This window comes from Trichomycterus rosablanca, chromosome 4 (assembly GCF_030014385.1).
Source record: "Trichomycterus rosablanca isolate fTriRos1 chromosome 4, fTriRos1.hap1, whole genome shotgun sequence".
NCBI lineage: Eukaryota > Metazoa > Chordata > Actinopteri > Siluriformes > Trichomycteridae > Trichomycterus > Trichomycterus rosablanca.
This window is the reverse complement of record NC_085991.1, coordinates 4,342,218-4,356,905: the sequence shown is the minus strand read 5'-3', so window position 1 is coordinate 4,356,905 and position 14,688 is coordinate 4,342,218. Positions and strand designations below refer to the sequence as shown.

The 14,688-nt window shown below is 40.3% G+C and overlaps 1 protein-coding gene across 1 annotated transcript; it reads left to right on the top strand.

Moving 5' to 3' along the window:
• The first annotated feature begins 145 nt into the window (after positions 1 to 145).
• miga1 (mitoguardin 1) lies at positions 146 to 13,586 on the top strand. Its single transcript, XM_062993827.1, is given in 17 exon segments — positions 146 to 166; positions 1,903 to 2,049; positions 2,622 to 2,784; positions 2,994 to 3,118; positions 3,413 to 3,521; positions 4,117 to 4,253; positions 4,483 to 4,600; positions 5,308 to 5,411; positions 6,703 to 6,812; positions 7,325 to 7,397; positions 7,627 to 7,713; positions 7,795 to 7,893; positions 8,441 to 8,575; positions 8,659 to 8,712; positions 9,796 to 9,912; positions 11,786 to 11,926; positions 11,928 to 13,586. Coding segments are annotated over 16 exon segments (1,749 nt in total). The 5' UTR covers positions 146 to 166; positions 1,903 to 1,950; the 3' UTR covers positions 12,006 to 13,586.
• Positions 13,587 to 14,688: the final 1,102 nt, after the last annotated feature.

Sequence of the window (14,688 nt, the reverse complement as noted above, 5' to 3'; positions counted from 1 at the left end):
ACCATTTTCATTTAAATGTATGAAACTAACCACATATTTAATCTTTTAGAATGGAATAGAAGTGTGTACAGTACAATGAAATTCTTTCTTCGCATATCCCCGTTTGTTTGGAAGCTGGGGTCAGAGCCAGCGTCGGCCATCATACGGCACCCCTGGAGCACAGACGGTAAGGGCCTTGCTGAAGGGCCCAACAGCGGCTTCAAGGCAGAGCTAGGATTCGAACTCTTAACCTTTCAGTTGACAGTACACTGTCCCTTTTAATATTATTTTATTCATCATATATTGTATTCCATTTGAAATGTATATAAATGATGGTATATAAATTGACTATTTACTTTTAAGAATTGCTGCTTATTTATATATGATTATATATGACGCCATTCAAAAACACAACGAAGCACCTGTTGTTTGTTGTTATTCTGTTTATTTAATACTATATTTACAATTTATACATCCAGTTACTTTTTAAATATATAAAATTGTATTTATTTAGCTTCATTTCATTTATAGATAAGGTTTTTAATTAATTTATGTCAATTTTCGGCTTTTATTTTGATTGTTTCTAAAAACTTTAGTGGCTATGCAGGACATAAGGCAATTTTAACCGCCCCTGGGTTACATTCCAAATAGAGACCAATTTTCTAAGAAGTGTACTACCTAGAGCGTAAGAAGGGTTTATTTATACCCTTGGTAGTGAACTAGTGCAGGGTTTATGAGTTATTTAGGATTCAGGGGCTGTGATTTTTCCAGACTCGGTCTCTATCACTGGTGAACAGAAGCTCACAGACACAAGCGCTGTAAGTAAGAAGCTTGTAGCTTTGGTTGACGCTGTGCTAAGCTAATGCGCTGCTAGCATTGTGTATGTACATATAATGTGTGAATTACGTTAGTTTTACTAGCTAGAGAGCTCATTTGTAATATGTTTACAGTTTACAATCATCGTAGTTACAAAAGCACTCATTTAAAATCATTATTATTAGCATTTTTTTCACCCTCAAACTGCAGCGCTAGTGGCTGTGATTTTAGTCACGTATTCTGGGCTGAATCCCAAATTAATCGTCATCCACTTTACTATGTTCGCTACGTACGGAAGAAATAACGATCTCTACTCAAATTAATAGTGCACTATGTATTTTTAATGATTGGTTTGGAACACAGCCCAAATTCCAGTTTGGCCCAGATAGTTGTCACTATAGTCAAGGACGGACGATATACGGATTAAATTATGGCTAATTATCAAGTTCGAGTGTTTCAGTAAAATACAACTATTTTATCAAATACATTTTATGTTTCTAATTTGTGGAAACAGTTTGGGGAAGGCCCTTTTATTGTTTTATTTAAGGTACAAACCCTAGTGTTTTGTTTCCTTCTTCCCCATGAGTATTTACAAAGTACATACAAATAAGCTATTAGAATTAATAATAATACTAAATTAGTATTTCTACTATTTCTAAATTAGTATTTCTACTACTGACATGCCTATAGGGTACTTGAATAAACAAGACAGGTTTTCAAAATAAATGTTTTAGAAATAGACTTACCATTTGATTTAGTTCTCTCTGAGGTGTTTTAATGGACTGCTGTACTTTTTTGCATCCTTTTCAATGGGTGACAGCACAGCATTAAAAAACTTCACTTGATTCATTTTTAGAAAGGTATTGTTATCACAATGTATTAGCATTAATTGGTCTAAATACAGACCCCAAACAACTACACTGGAAAGCTTTAAATTAGCTCAAGCTCGAATTCTTACCCCAAGCCGAATTGCCAACTAGCTTATTTTCCATCATTTTCTTTACAGTGAAATACATCCTGACCAACAAGACCTCTCACAAAGCACACTAGTTAATGTGTATGCTTAAACATTTACATTGATGGATTGTTTCACTTTCACTTTTTCAGTCTGAGACGCGGACAAGCATTTTACTAAGATGGCATAAACATGGCAGCATGGCAAAGGACATGCTCAGAGACTCTCAGCTTTCCTTCAGGACGGCCGTCCTGCGCGTGGTGGACCTCCCTCTTTCCGTCTTTTCCTCCTTTCCCCAGGTAAGCAGGCTCTCATAAAATCATAAAACTCACATTTTCATATGGCTCGCATGCAGGATTATACTTTTTACTGCTCATAAATGAAAACATGGCAGACTCGGGTGTTTAATGGCTTGCACACTGGGGCTGTAGTTCAGCTTGTAAACAAGGTAAAAAGCAAAGTTCAGCAAAAACAAGTGTACCCAATATTTTTTGTACTGCAAATGTAGTTGCCGGATACCAAAACCATATGAACATAAATGACTTGTATCAATTTGACTAGAAACTAAATTTTTATCAGACCCCTTTTTCACTGAAGAGCAAAAAAGAAAGAAAATTGTTTCTCTTCTATGTTTAAAAAATGCTGAACATTTATTGTTAAGTTCTTGAAGCTATTTATCAGTCCTGACCAGATTGACTGTCCCTGCTGGGGATTTCCCTAAGGGATGAAATGCCCCTGCCACTGGTGGTAGGTGTATTCCAAAAACAGGACAGAAAATAGTTTCACTTGTATTTTTGTGTTGCCCCACTTTCTATGTACTTCTGGCTGTGTGTTTATTTGTCTCTTTTCCTCTCTTCCTTCCTCTATGCAGGTAACGCTAAATTCGGGCATTAAGAAGCTGGTGGCCGCTGCTGCCCTCAGTGCCGTCTCTGTACTATTTCTTGCCCGTCGCTTCAGGAGGAGAAAAGGAAAGAAAAAAGTATTGAAGGAACTGGGCAAGGTTGACTTTTTTGCTGCACTTCCTCCCTTAAAAGGTAAATCATAATTTAACTATAATTTTTTTGTGCTTTCAATGAAATGCCAGCTTTAAGTTGTTTTTTTTTTTATTTAATTTTTTTTTTATTTTTAATATAAACTTTATCCTATGTTTTGTATTAGCCGTGTCATTTAAACATAAGTGCAAGGTGTGTTTTCGTTTCTGTGTATAATCCATGCAACTTTTGACCTTTTTTGTCCCCTGCAGATGCTGGTGGGGTTCGTCCAAACCTGAGTTTGTCTTTCCACTCAAAGAGCGGACTTCCTCGTCATGCTGTGTCTAACGGCGGCTTGCACAATAACCGCTCGGCCTCTCTGCAGAGCCTGACCTCCGTAAGTCTCCCCCCCTCTAACTTACTCCTGCATTAATCTCATTGCAAATGGTTTACTACTTGCTTGTTGTGTGATGATGATTTGTGAGGTTTTTGGTAATGCTTGACCATAAATAACTATGTACAATAGAGGGATATACAATCACTGAGCAGTGATCTTAGACATGATTGGCTATGGCTGGAACTCTGAGATGGCTTGGCCCTGCTGCAACCCTAAACAGGTTAAAGTGGTTGATGAAAGTAAAATTAAGTTGTTTTTTTTACATAATTTTACTTTTGTTTCGAATCCTCTCAGGTGAAGAGCTTGAACTCAGAGTGCACTAATGGATCGAGCTGCTGGGACGGAACAGAAAATGTTGATCTCCAAAACATTGTCACAACCCCTGAGAACCTTTTCCTGATGGGTAAGAGGCTGGCATGATTCCTTTAATGATTCCAAGCTCAGGTTTCCACTTTTGCTAATTGTAGTTGATCAGTTTAAGCTGGTTGTTTGATTGGTAGAGGTTTTCTCACACTGAAGCTATAATGCTATTTTACCATCCATAGGCATGTTGTGCTTGTTTGAATGGGATCATGAAGCAAATTTAGGCTTTTATTCCTGTTGTCTGATACTTGGATGAGCCACCTTAAGCAGGTATTAGTTTCAGCTGTGGTGTGATGGAACAACTCTGGGGAAAAATCCTGACCAACTTGCTAGTCCCTGCCACTGTACAGTGTTTGCATACAATAATGCTACCACCATGTTTTACGGGTCTTCCAAGTGATGCAACCAAGCAGTGGTTTTGATAAAACATTATGGATATGCTTGATCCATGAACATCACCTGTAGTTGAAGTCACTAATGTTGCAACGGTCCGTGTCAGAATAGCCGTTCTGACCAGCCATTCAGACCTAGGCAGTGTCACATGATACCTTGACTGGTGTTTTTTTTTATGATTCTATGAGCCTATTTTTATTGCTTGGTTGACTTTAATGCCAATATGGTTGATGCTTTGAAAGGCATGGAGCTGTTTGAGGAGGCTTTGCAGCGCTGGGAAGAGGCTCTAAACTTTCGCAGCCGGTTGGCTGATGACGAGGATGAGTGTGCCTCGGTTAAATTGGGGGCTGGAGACGCCATCGCTGAGGAGAACTTGGAGGTAAGTTACTTTCTTGTAGACTTGAGTGACCTGCTGCTATTCTCTTAACCAGTCATTGGAAAACGGCCCACAGTTTTCCCAAAATCACCTGAAACTGGAAGAGTTTAATTCATGACACATCAACACATCACTCAATATTTTAGAAAAAGACCTACCAGAGGTGTTTTGACAGCATATTAGTTGGTGGTTTTAATATTCTAGCTGATCGACATGTTGTCTGTGATGACAGGACATCATTAGTGCCGAGTTCATCCGTAAGCTGGAGTCTCTGTTGCAGAGGGCCTATCGGCTCCAGGAGGAGTTTGAGGGAGCGCTGGGGATCGCTGACCCCTCTTCACACCCCAAAGGTGAGCTCACACTTCATCTACACTGATACAACTGAGGTGTTGACCGTAATGACTGCCATGTGTCTAAAAACCTGCACGGGTGGCGACGATTTAGAAAAGGACATCTAATGCAAATTAAAGGAAAAGCTTGAAGAATGCCCTCTGCCCACCACACAAGGCTCTTTTATATTCATATGGACCACGCTACTCCCAACATACTCTGCCGCCAAATGTGTGGCTGCACGACCAGTTAGTGGCAAGGACGTGAAGCCTCATTTGGCCTCCCCTTCCTTCAGACATGGCCATTCGTGCCTGTCCAGTGTCACCATGAATTTTCAGCAGTGGTGGGCAAGCGTGTTAGATGATGATGAAGCTCCTGGTGATTAATGATGAAGCAGTTCCACAAGTCTACAGACCATGGTGGCCCAGCGACGCATCCGATTAGCTGGTCACGTCCTACGACTACCTCTAAGCAGACCAGCAGCTACTGCAATACAATAGACAGCGCAAGATGGTCATAGACGATGTGGAAGACCAGTGAAGACCTGCAGATTTACATTTAAAGAAAATCTTAAGCGTCTGAATATCACATGGGAAGAAGCCAGGCTCACCGCAGTGGACCGAACCTAGTCACATGAGTGGACTCAAACAACAGCAAACATAATAAATTGTGACATAATGACGTAGCCGTCATGAATTGTTGACTCTACGTCTTCCTTCCTGTCTAGCAGAGAAAAACCCAGAATGCTTAGAGAGGGACGATTTGGACGACTCATGTTGGAGAGACTCGGCCAGCATCGCCTCCAACGACTCCTTTGTGTCTGCCGCCGAGGTAAAATACATTAGACCGTCACTACCAGCGGCTGTGTATTTGTACACTTTATTAGGTTCACCTATCTGATCTGTACATTTATTAGTTATTTATACTAACACAGAGAGAATACAATTACTCACTGGAGACCTCTGTTTTGGGAACTGGAGTTCATTACATGTAGGACCCCCACTTACCACGGTGTTTGGGTGGTGGACCATTCTGAGCAGCAGTGTTGTTGGGATTTTTAGAAACACATACCTTGCTAGCGCTGGATGTAGATGGACGTTTAGATCCCAAAGCTAGAGATAATATTCATCTAGTCTTCAATCAGTGGACACTGATCACAAGACACATATGCCGTTTTTCTGTTGGAGCAGCATTGACACTCCAACAGCATTGACACTGAGGCATTTAAAAGTCCCAACAACACTGATGCACCTGCTACACTCTTATCAGAACAACACACACTACCATGTCATTACTATAAGATAAAATTAGATAACATTTTATTATCCCAAAGGGGGAATTTTTCAACATTACAGCGGCTTCAGGAATGTAGAGATATTAAATGTTTATACATATTAAAAATAGATTGTAAATATACGCAAACGATACATAATATAACAGTTTTTTAAAAACATGAACAAATATTGCACTGTTTTTTAACATTTACATTCGCACCATTTCGCAGACGGTTTATCCAAAGCGACTTACAACTATCACTGAACACAATTCAAGCGACTGAGGGTTAAGGGCCTTCCTCAGGGGCCCAACTTTGGCAATGATGGGGCTTAAACCAGCTACCTTATGATTACTAGTTCAGTACCTTAATCACTGAGCTACCACTGCTTTCTTTTTAAATAACTAATAATTATTGGACTAAATAATAAATACATTTATAATTATTTTAAATAATTAATGAATTGGCTCTAAATTGCCCATCGGTATGAGTAGGCAAGGGAATCAGTGGCGGTTCTAGACCATGTGAGGTGGGGGGCCAGGCAGGGGCCAGAGGCTATGTTAGAGGGGCCAATTACTTTCCGACCAAATGTGCATTGTGGGAATTAAGAGGAAACAGTCGATATTCAATAGAATTCAACGTTTTATTTATGCAGTTTTCAGTCAAAAAACCCCTTAAACCGGTCCGACTGGAAAATCGAGGATGTGGTGTGTTGGAATGAATTAGTGACCTGTTCAGGGTGTGTTTCCACCATGCACCCACTGGTACCAGGATGAAGGTGTTAGTGAGCAGGAATGAATGAATGGTTTATCAGTACTGCAGATGTACTGACTGTCTGTCTCACTGTAGCTGTCTGAGCAGAAGAGTGCCCTGGGTTTCGGCTCTCTCTGCCGTAATCCGTTCTACGAGGAGGCTTTGCAGTTAGCCGAGGATGGAAAGATCTCCTGTAGAGTTCTCCGGTGAGTCCAAGGAACCTTTTACATGTACAATAATAAGAATCAACATGTATTCAACTTCAAATGTGCACACAGCATCAATTTTGGCTTTGTGTCTATATATAGAAATAAAGACCTGTTATGATAAAACGCATCCTAATAGAACGCCCCAAATACACCAAGTAAAGACAACAAGTACACATGCCTGAAAGTCTTACACAAGACAATGCAAGAACAAAATAAAACTGAAAATATAAAATGGCCCAAAATATAAAGACAAGATAAAAACATAAAACCTATTTTTGCCATTAAATGACGTGCTAAAATGACATTAAAACCCAAATAATTAAACATAGACATATATTTTGTTTTAAAGAATATAAACAAAGGGCACCCAGCTTAAAAACTGTGCCAAGTACTGGACGCACTGGACATACATTTAAATACTAATCAAAACGTGTTAAAAAATATTTAGAATTGTGAGAGTTTTTGCAAGCGTTTTCTGTAACCGTGTCCCTTTTTCCCTTTTTTTTAAGAACTGAGATGCTTGAATGCTTTGGGGACACTGATTTCCTCGCAAAGCTCCACTGCTTACGTCAAGCTTGTCAGGTACGACGTCGTTCTTAATAAATCTGTAAATAAACACACTTAATAAATCTGTAAAACGATTAAGCAGGCCCATTGCTCAGACATTGAGATTGTAAGTAGCGGCCCACTGGCATGGCTCGGGCACCAGCAGAGGTCACCAATGTGCCCAGAGAAAATGAGTATATCCAAGTTTGAAGAATTAGGGAAAATTAAGCCACCGTATTGATGGATGTTCATGCTGCCTCACCAGGTCATTCTGGAAGAAAAAGTCAATCAGATGTTTCTGGCCGACACCGGAAAGAAGGTCTTGTCCTCAATCATTGTCAAAGCGAGAAAGGTAAGTAGAGTGTTTATTCCTGGTTAGTTCTACCTATTTAACAGACCCTGCTGCATCTTAGGTGATGTGTGTGCTTGGCAGAGCCCCAAAAGATTTGAGGAGGTGTTTGAGGAGATGATTTGCTTCCTGGAGCAGACAGAGCATTGGGACACGACAGAGGCTGAGCTCTCCACAAGAGGCGTAAGAGACTTCTGACCATTTAATTACACTTATAAATTGAATGATAGAATAAATATAAGCTACAATACACAGCACAGCTACCTTAATGTATGAATGTAAACCTGGAACATCCAGCTACGGTCTCAAAGACGAAAATTCTCGTCTGTATTTTGACCCCCCCAACGGCCACAGAATTGGTTGCGAGTTTTCAAGCTCAGTTACCCGAGTCGTGTTTTTAGCTGCTTTACACTTCGACATCTTGGGCATTTTGACTAAGCAATTGCTAACTGAATTGCTGTAGCATTGCTAGGATGCCTCATAGTGTGAATTAACCAGTAAATGTGAGGCACTTGAACGCTACAAGAATAAAAAATGTTAAATTACTAAACACAAACCTTAAAGTTTAAATTTCACAGCATATTACATGGGGAAAGGCTCATTTTGCAGTCTATAAATTAGGTAGAGCCTTACTCATCGGCATACAATTTATTGATAAAAGTATGTGGACACCTCGTCTGGTGGTTTTTCTACTTATTTTTTCTTACTACGCTCTTTTTCTTACTGTTAGGTGAAGCATTTAAACTTCTACGACATCGTCCTTGACTTCATCCTGATGGATTCGTTCGAAGATCTGGAGAATCCGCCTGTCTCCATCCTGAATGTCGTTAATAACCGATGGCTCAACAATGCATTCAAAGAAACCGTAAGTCCACAGAACTTGATCCGGTTTGACCTTACACATGTTTAATCAAAGGAGTTTGATCAGATCTGATTATTTTCTTGCAGGCTGTTGCATCAAGTTGCTGGTCTGTTTTGAAGCAGAAGAGACAACATATGAAGGTACCGTTTCTGATGATTTAAGAATCGCTGAATGGAACTGATGGTTTGGCTTGAATGCATTATAAAATAGAGGGGCCGCATGACAACCACGGTCATCCCAAATAATCATGATCAGAAATAAACAGCAGCTGACACAGTAGTATGGGAAATGTTTCCCTGGTAAACTAACTAGTTGCGTCACCTTTAACACCAATAAAACACTTTCTATAATTTTGTATATTTATTTACATTTTTAGCATTTAGCAGACGCTTTTATCCAAAGCGACGTACAGTACTGTGACAGTATATTTTCTAAGCAATTGAGGATTAAGGGCCTTGCTCAAGGGCCCAACAGTGGCAACCTGGCAGTGGTGGGGCTTGAACCAGCGACCTTTCCAACCTTACACCCTTTACAGAAAAGTGTTCATAAGGAGTACAATTAATTCTCAGTAGCAAGTAGTCCCGGGCCAGGGCGGCACGGTGGCTAAGTGCGTAGCACTGTCGCCTCACAGCAAGAAGGTCCTGGGTTTGATGCCCAGGTGGGGCGGTCCCGGTCCTTTCTATGTGAAGTTTGCATGTTCTCCCTGTGTCTGCATGGGTTTCCTCTGGGAGCTCCGGTTTCCTCCCACAGTCCAAACACATGCAAGTGAGGTGAATTGGAGATACTGAATTTAACTGACATGTCTGTGTTCGATATAACCTTGTGAACTGGTGAATCTTGTGTAATCAGAAACTACCGTGTACCACTACACCACCACATGCCATTAAGCCACTTTTTTTTAATATGCATCCATTTAGAGATAAGGGCTTACACTGTGGTTCAGTGGAGTCATGTGGGTTTTGAAATGGCTTAGGACTGATTTAGAAATAAAAAGATATTCTTAGACTGTGGCATGGTATTCCTGTAGAGACTTTAAGGCGACTGCTTGACAGTCCTGGTTGTGTTCAGATATCTAACCTAATCTAGCAGTTAAATTGCAAAGGCAGTATGGGTGAAAGCATTTTCAGTTAGACTTATAAACACGATTGCTTTGTTTTTCTTGTTCAGTTACTGTGGTGAAAACACTGGCTCATGGTGACTGGTTGTTGTTGACTGTGTTACAGGTTCAAGACGGCTTTATTGCACATTTCTATGCAGTGTGTGAACACATCAGTCCAGCATTAGCATGGGGCTTCCTGGGGCCTAAAAGTTCCCTGCATGACTTTTGCCACTTCTTCAAGGTAAACAGCGTCTTTCTCAAAGTGAGTCAGGTTTGGTGGGTTTACAGCAAGGTCAATTTTACATTTACATTCTCAGCATTTAGGAGACGCTTTTATCCAAAGTGACTTACAGTACTGTGACAGTATACAGTCTAAGCTATTGAGGGTTAAGGGCCTTGCTCAAGGGCCCAAAAGTGGCAGCCTGGCAGTGGTGGGCCTTGAACCAGCGACCTTCATATTACTAGTCCAGTACCTTAACCGCTAGGCTACAACCTCCCAACTGGTCCATAAAGACATGGTTTGACAAGTTTGGTGTAGAACAGGGGTCTCAAACTCAATTTATCTGGGGGCCGCTGGAGGTAGAGTCTAGGAGCGGCTGGGCCACATCAAGTATTCCACAAAAAAAGGGTTTCAGGTATTCCAAACAAAAGTACAACTGATCCAAACTTCTCAATCTTTATTAATAACAGTTCAGAACATGAGCAATTCTTCAGAACATAGGCTTCTTTTACCTACTCTTTGCTGCCAGAAACCTAAAGATCTAGCTCCCTTCAAAGATCTATTATTCCCAGAATTGTCTGACATCTTGAAGGTTTTCTTTGGGTCATTTAGTGAAAGTCACAACACCTGTAACCTTGACTTGTTTTGAGTTATGAGATCTGCAGTAGGATGTTGTTTGGTATTTGTATAAAGAAGGCTGCTCTATAGAATCCACAATTAATGCCAACTTCAGTGGTTATACAGTTTGAAAATGTTTTATGGGATGTTCTGTACTAAAATAACACATTACATTCCTAAAAGCTTTAAATGTTCTATCAACATGTTTTTTCTATTATATTTCAATTAAAAACAACTATTGTGAGATTTATATCCACTTGTCCTGTTTGCATTACACAGGAGAGACCCCCCTGCTGTTAAGAATTTTTGTTTTACTAACACAAGTAACGAAGTAACGTTTACTCTGAGTACGTTTTAAATGAGTTTTCTTTTTTACTTGAGTAGGTTTTTAGACTAGTAATTTTACTCGTATTTCAGTAAAAAATATTTAAAGTAGTAGTACTTTTACTTGAGTACAATATTTTAGTACTCTTTCCACCTCTGCCCAGTACCTGAGTGTTTGGGATATTATTCAGAAAGCCCTTTCTATATATTCTGAGAGGAATTTGAAAATGCGTTTTTCTTATCATTATTAAATTTATCTCTCAGGTGTTTATACATTTCACATTCATAAATAAAGTGATCTAGTTTTTTTATTCTTTTTGTTTACATCCTACACATCCTTCTGCTCTACCAAATCTCTCTGCCACTGAGCTAACTCTGGTGTCCATGTTACTTCACCTCTCTTAATTCTTAATATCAAGTGCATTGTCTGTTTTATATATTTTAAATTCTTGCTCTTTTTGATGAAATTGTTCTTGGTAAATTTGTTTTCTGTCCTCTGTATCTTGCACTGGCTGACAGGATATATTTTCCTTCCACTTGGTGTCGCTCTCAATCCCGTTTCAGCCAAGTGACGTTGCTAATACGTTGCTAAGTGAAAAAATAATGAGTTGCGCAACGACTCGGCAAAATAGGTGCATGTGAGAAAACCGCGCGGGCCGCACTAACAATGAACTTTGACGTTAAGTCGGGGGCCACAAAATATCGGCCTGCGGGCCGCAACTGGCCCGCGGGCCGCGAGTTTGAGACCCCTGGTGTAGAAGAACTCTGGTGGTCTAAACAGATCCCTGACCTCTGCCCTTTCTGGAATGAGTGCTGGAAGTCTCAACCCTATGGTAGATTCCACAAAGAGATTGGCTACTTATTTTCAAAAACAGCCAATCCATATCTTTCTATAATGGGTGTGAATACTTTCTGAATCTCACATTGTTTCTGTGGTGTTCTGACTTTTCAGGAGCAGGTTCTAATTTTCCTAAAGGACATATTCGATCTGGAGAAGGTCCGCTACTCCAGCTTGGACGCTCTGGCTGAGGATGTTCTACACCTGCTGCGCCAACGATCTGAGCTGCTCCTAACCTACCCAGGCACCAACTCGCATCACCCACGCTAACAGCTGCACCAACACCATGCCACGCCTGCTGCCCGATTCCCTGCTGGAGACTCGGGTTCAGTGAGCTGCTGCCCGTGAATCGTTCCTTCATCCGTCCGTGTACTGTAGTTCTACTGAGTGAGAAGATAATCTCCCGGCATTCATGATAGAAGAGCAAGATGATTGTGCTTCTGTGTGCTGCTACATTAGTGATCCAGTGGAACTCTATATTTTTTTGAATTATTTATTGTGTGTTTTTATGCTTGACTGTTTTAGAACCACAAAACCTTAAAACTCTTGGTTAAAGGTTAATGATACACTATATGGTCAAAATTACCACTATCATTATCAAAACTTCAGTCTAATAAACTAGCCCACCACCACTGTAACTCAAGTCTTGCTGGTGCCACTAGCTGGGATGGCACAGATACAGTGGTTTCTCTATAGGGAACGACAGGCTGGAATGTATGGGGAGAATCTTAGGCCTAGTCAAAGCTCTTCCAAGAGCAGTGGAAGAATACGGAGAGAGTAGCGTGGTCCTCCATACATGTAGATGCTGGCGAATGGAAAGATGTGGACGCTGGTTTTACATGTGTTAAAGGAGGCGTGTGCTAGTTTTTCTCTCCCTTTCAGCCAGTATGTGTGTCAGTATGTGGCAGCCAGCAGTACCCCGCCAATATCCCTGCTTGCCATTGTGCACAAAAAATGTTGCATAAATGGAAAAACAGAATGACGAAGAATATATGCTAATGCAGACTGACACTACTATCGCTGCTTATGGTGGTTTGAGATGCTATGTCAAGATTTGTTTCCTGTAATTTGTGGAAAACCTGTGACCTTCACCCTTTTTTTTTTTTTTTAAATACAGGCTGGAATTTCCTAGGATTTTCAAATTGGATTTTAACTGTCTAGTTTTGGATTATTACAGATTACATATTGGTCAGTTGACCAGTATTCATCTGAGTTGCCAGTTTTGAAGTGCATTTTAGTTGGGTTGCTTCCATACAGAATGGGTTATACTTCAGGGAAGCTGTAGTCTAGTGGTTAAGGTACTGGATTAGTCATCAGAAGGTTGCCGGTTCAGGCCCCACCACTGCCAGGTTGCAACTGTTGGGCCCTTGAGCAAGGCCCTTAACCCTCAATTGCTTAGATTGTATACTGTCACAACTGTAAGTCGCTTTGGATAAAAAGCGTCTGCTAAATGCCTAAAATGTAAATGTCTGGTTATTGGATAAATCCTATTTAATTGGCCCATCGCAGAGAGTTTCACTCAAAACACAATTTGCTGTGTATGAGGGCTGAAAGGTTGGACAGGGTTTCGCCTTTTGCCACTGTAACAGTGACTTCTGCTGTCTGGCTAAGGCACCTGCACCAGTAATAAAGACAATACAAGGCTTTGCATGACTCTTTGCAAGAATCCATTGCTGGCTGGTGTAAAGAAGCATCCAATAACTTCTTTGTGTCAGAGGGGATGGGTGCTAGTCTGCAACATGGGGGCAGTGCAAACAGCAGAGGATTATTGATAGGGAATCAGAAATGACTGAATTGGGAGAAAGGGGGGAAGCGAATATAAAATCATATATTTATGTAAGAAGTTACACATATTTGTCTAACTATTGTACTGCTACAGTGACAATGGAAATAAAAAGTATTTCATTTCACAGAATAGTGTAAAATACATGTACTAAACTAATCATTCATGGTGAAAATAAAGGAGCTTTGTAAAGCTCTTGGGGCCAAACACCACAGAATGAAAAAAAGCTGTGAGCAAGTGCGGCATAAAGGTAAGAATCTATCTTTTGGGGGTTGAATCCCAGGCTGACAAATACAGATGGTTGCATGGCTTAATATAGATCTATCCATGAAATGGGGCATATCGGTGCACATATAGTGCAGGTCCCAAGGGTCGTGTCAGGAAGGGCATTTGGTGTCGAAACTGTGCCATATCAAATATGCATTTGAATGACTTTCTGTGGTGATGCCTAATGGGTGCAGCTGAAAGAAATTATTCACTTGAATGGACAAAGCTACAGAGCCACAGTTAACACCTCAAACATCCATGTTAGAATAGAATCTTTATTGTCACTATACACGGGTACAATGAAATTTTGTGTGGCATCTTTCCAATAGAGGTAATAGCAACAGTAGAGAAAAACATAGGAGTAGTAAAATCACAAACATTATTTATATTCTAAAATATAAAATTAAACTTTTACACTTGGCTTAGGTAAATTGACATTGTAGTTTTATATATTAAATACTGAATATGTGTGCAAATGCTGTGGTGTGTTTTTGTGTGGATTGAAAGGGGTGTACAGTAATGGAGGCCACATCTCTTGGGGAAAAAGCTGTTCTGTAGCCTATTTGTGTGTGCTAGACAGATCTGTGCTAGACTACTATCTGTAGTGCTAAATAGATGTTTAAAAAGAGAAAAACATTACAAATTGAATTAAGTTTTTCCACTTAATATGTAAAGTTTGATTTAGAAGAGTTGTGTGGGCGAATGAATCACAATTTTTAAGGTGTTTATTTTATAGACTTGGTAAGAACTACAACTGTGACTGTTTCCCTAACACGGTTAAGCATGTAAAAGAAGTTTAATGGTGTTGGGAGGGCGGCACGGTGGCTAGCACTGTCACCTCACAGCAAGAAGGTCCTGGGTTTGATCCCCAGGTGGGACAGTCTAGGTCCTTTCTGTGTGGATTTTGCATGTTCTCCAGTGTCTGTGTGGGTTTCCTCCGGGAGCTCAGGTTTCCTACCACAGTCCA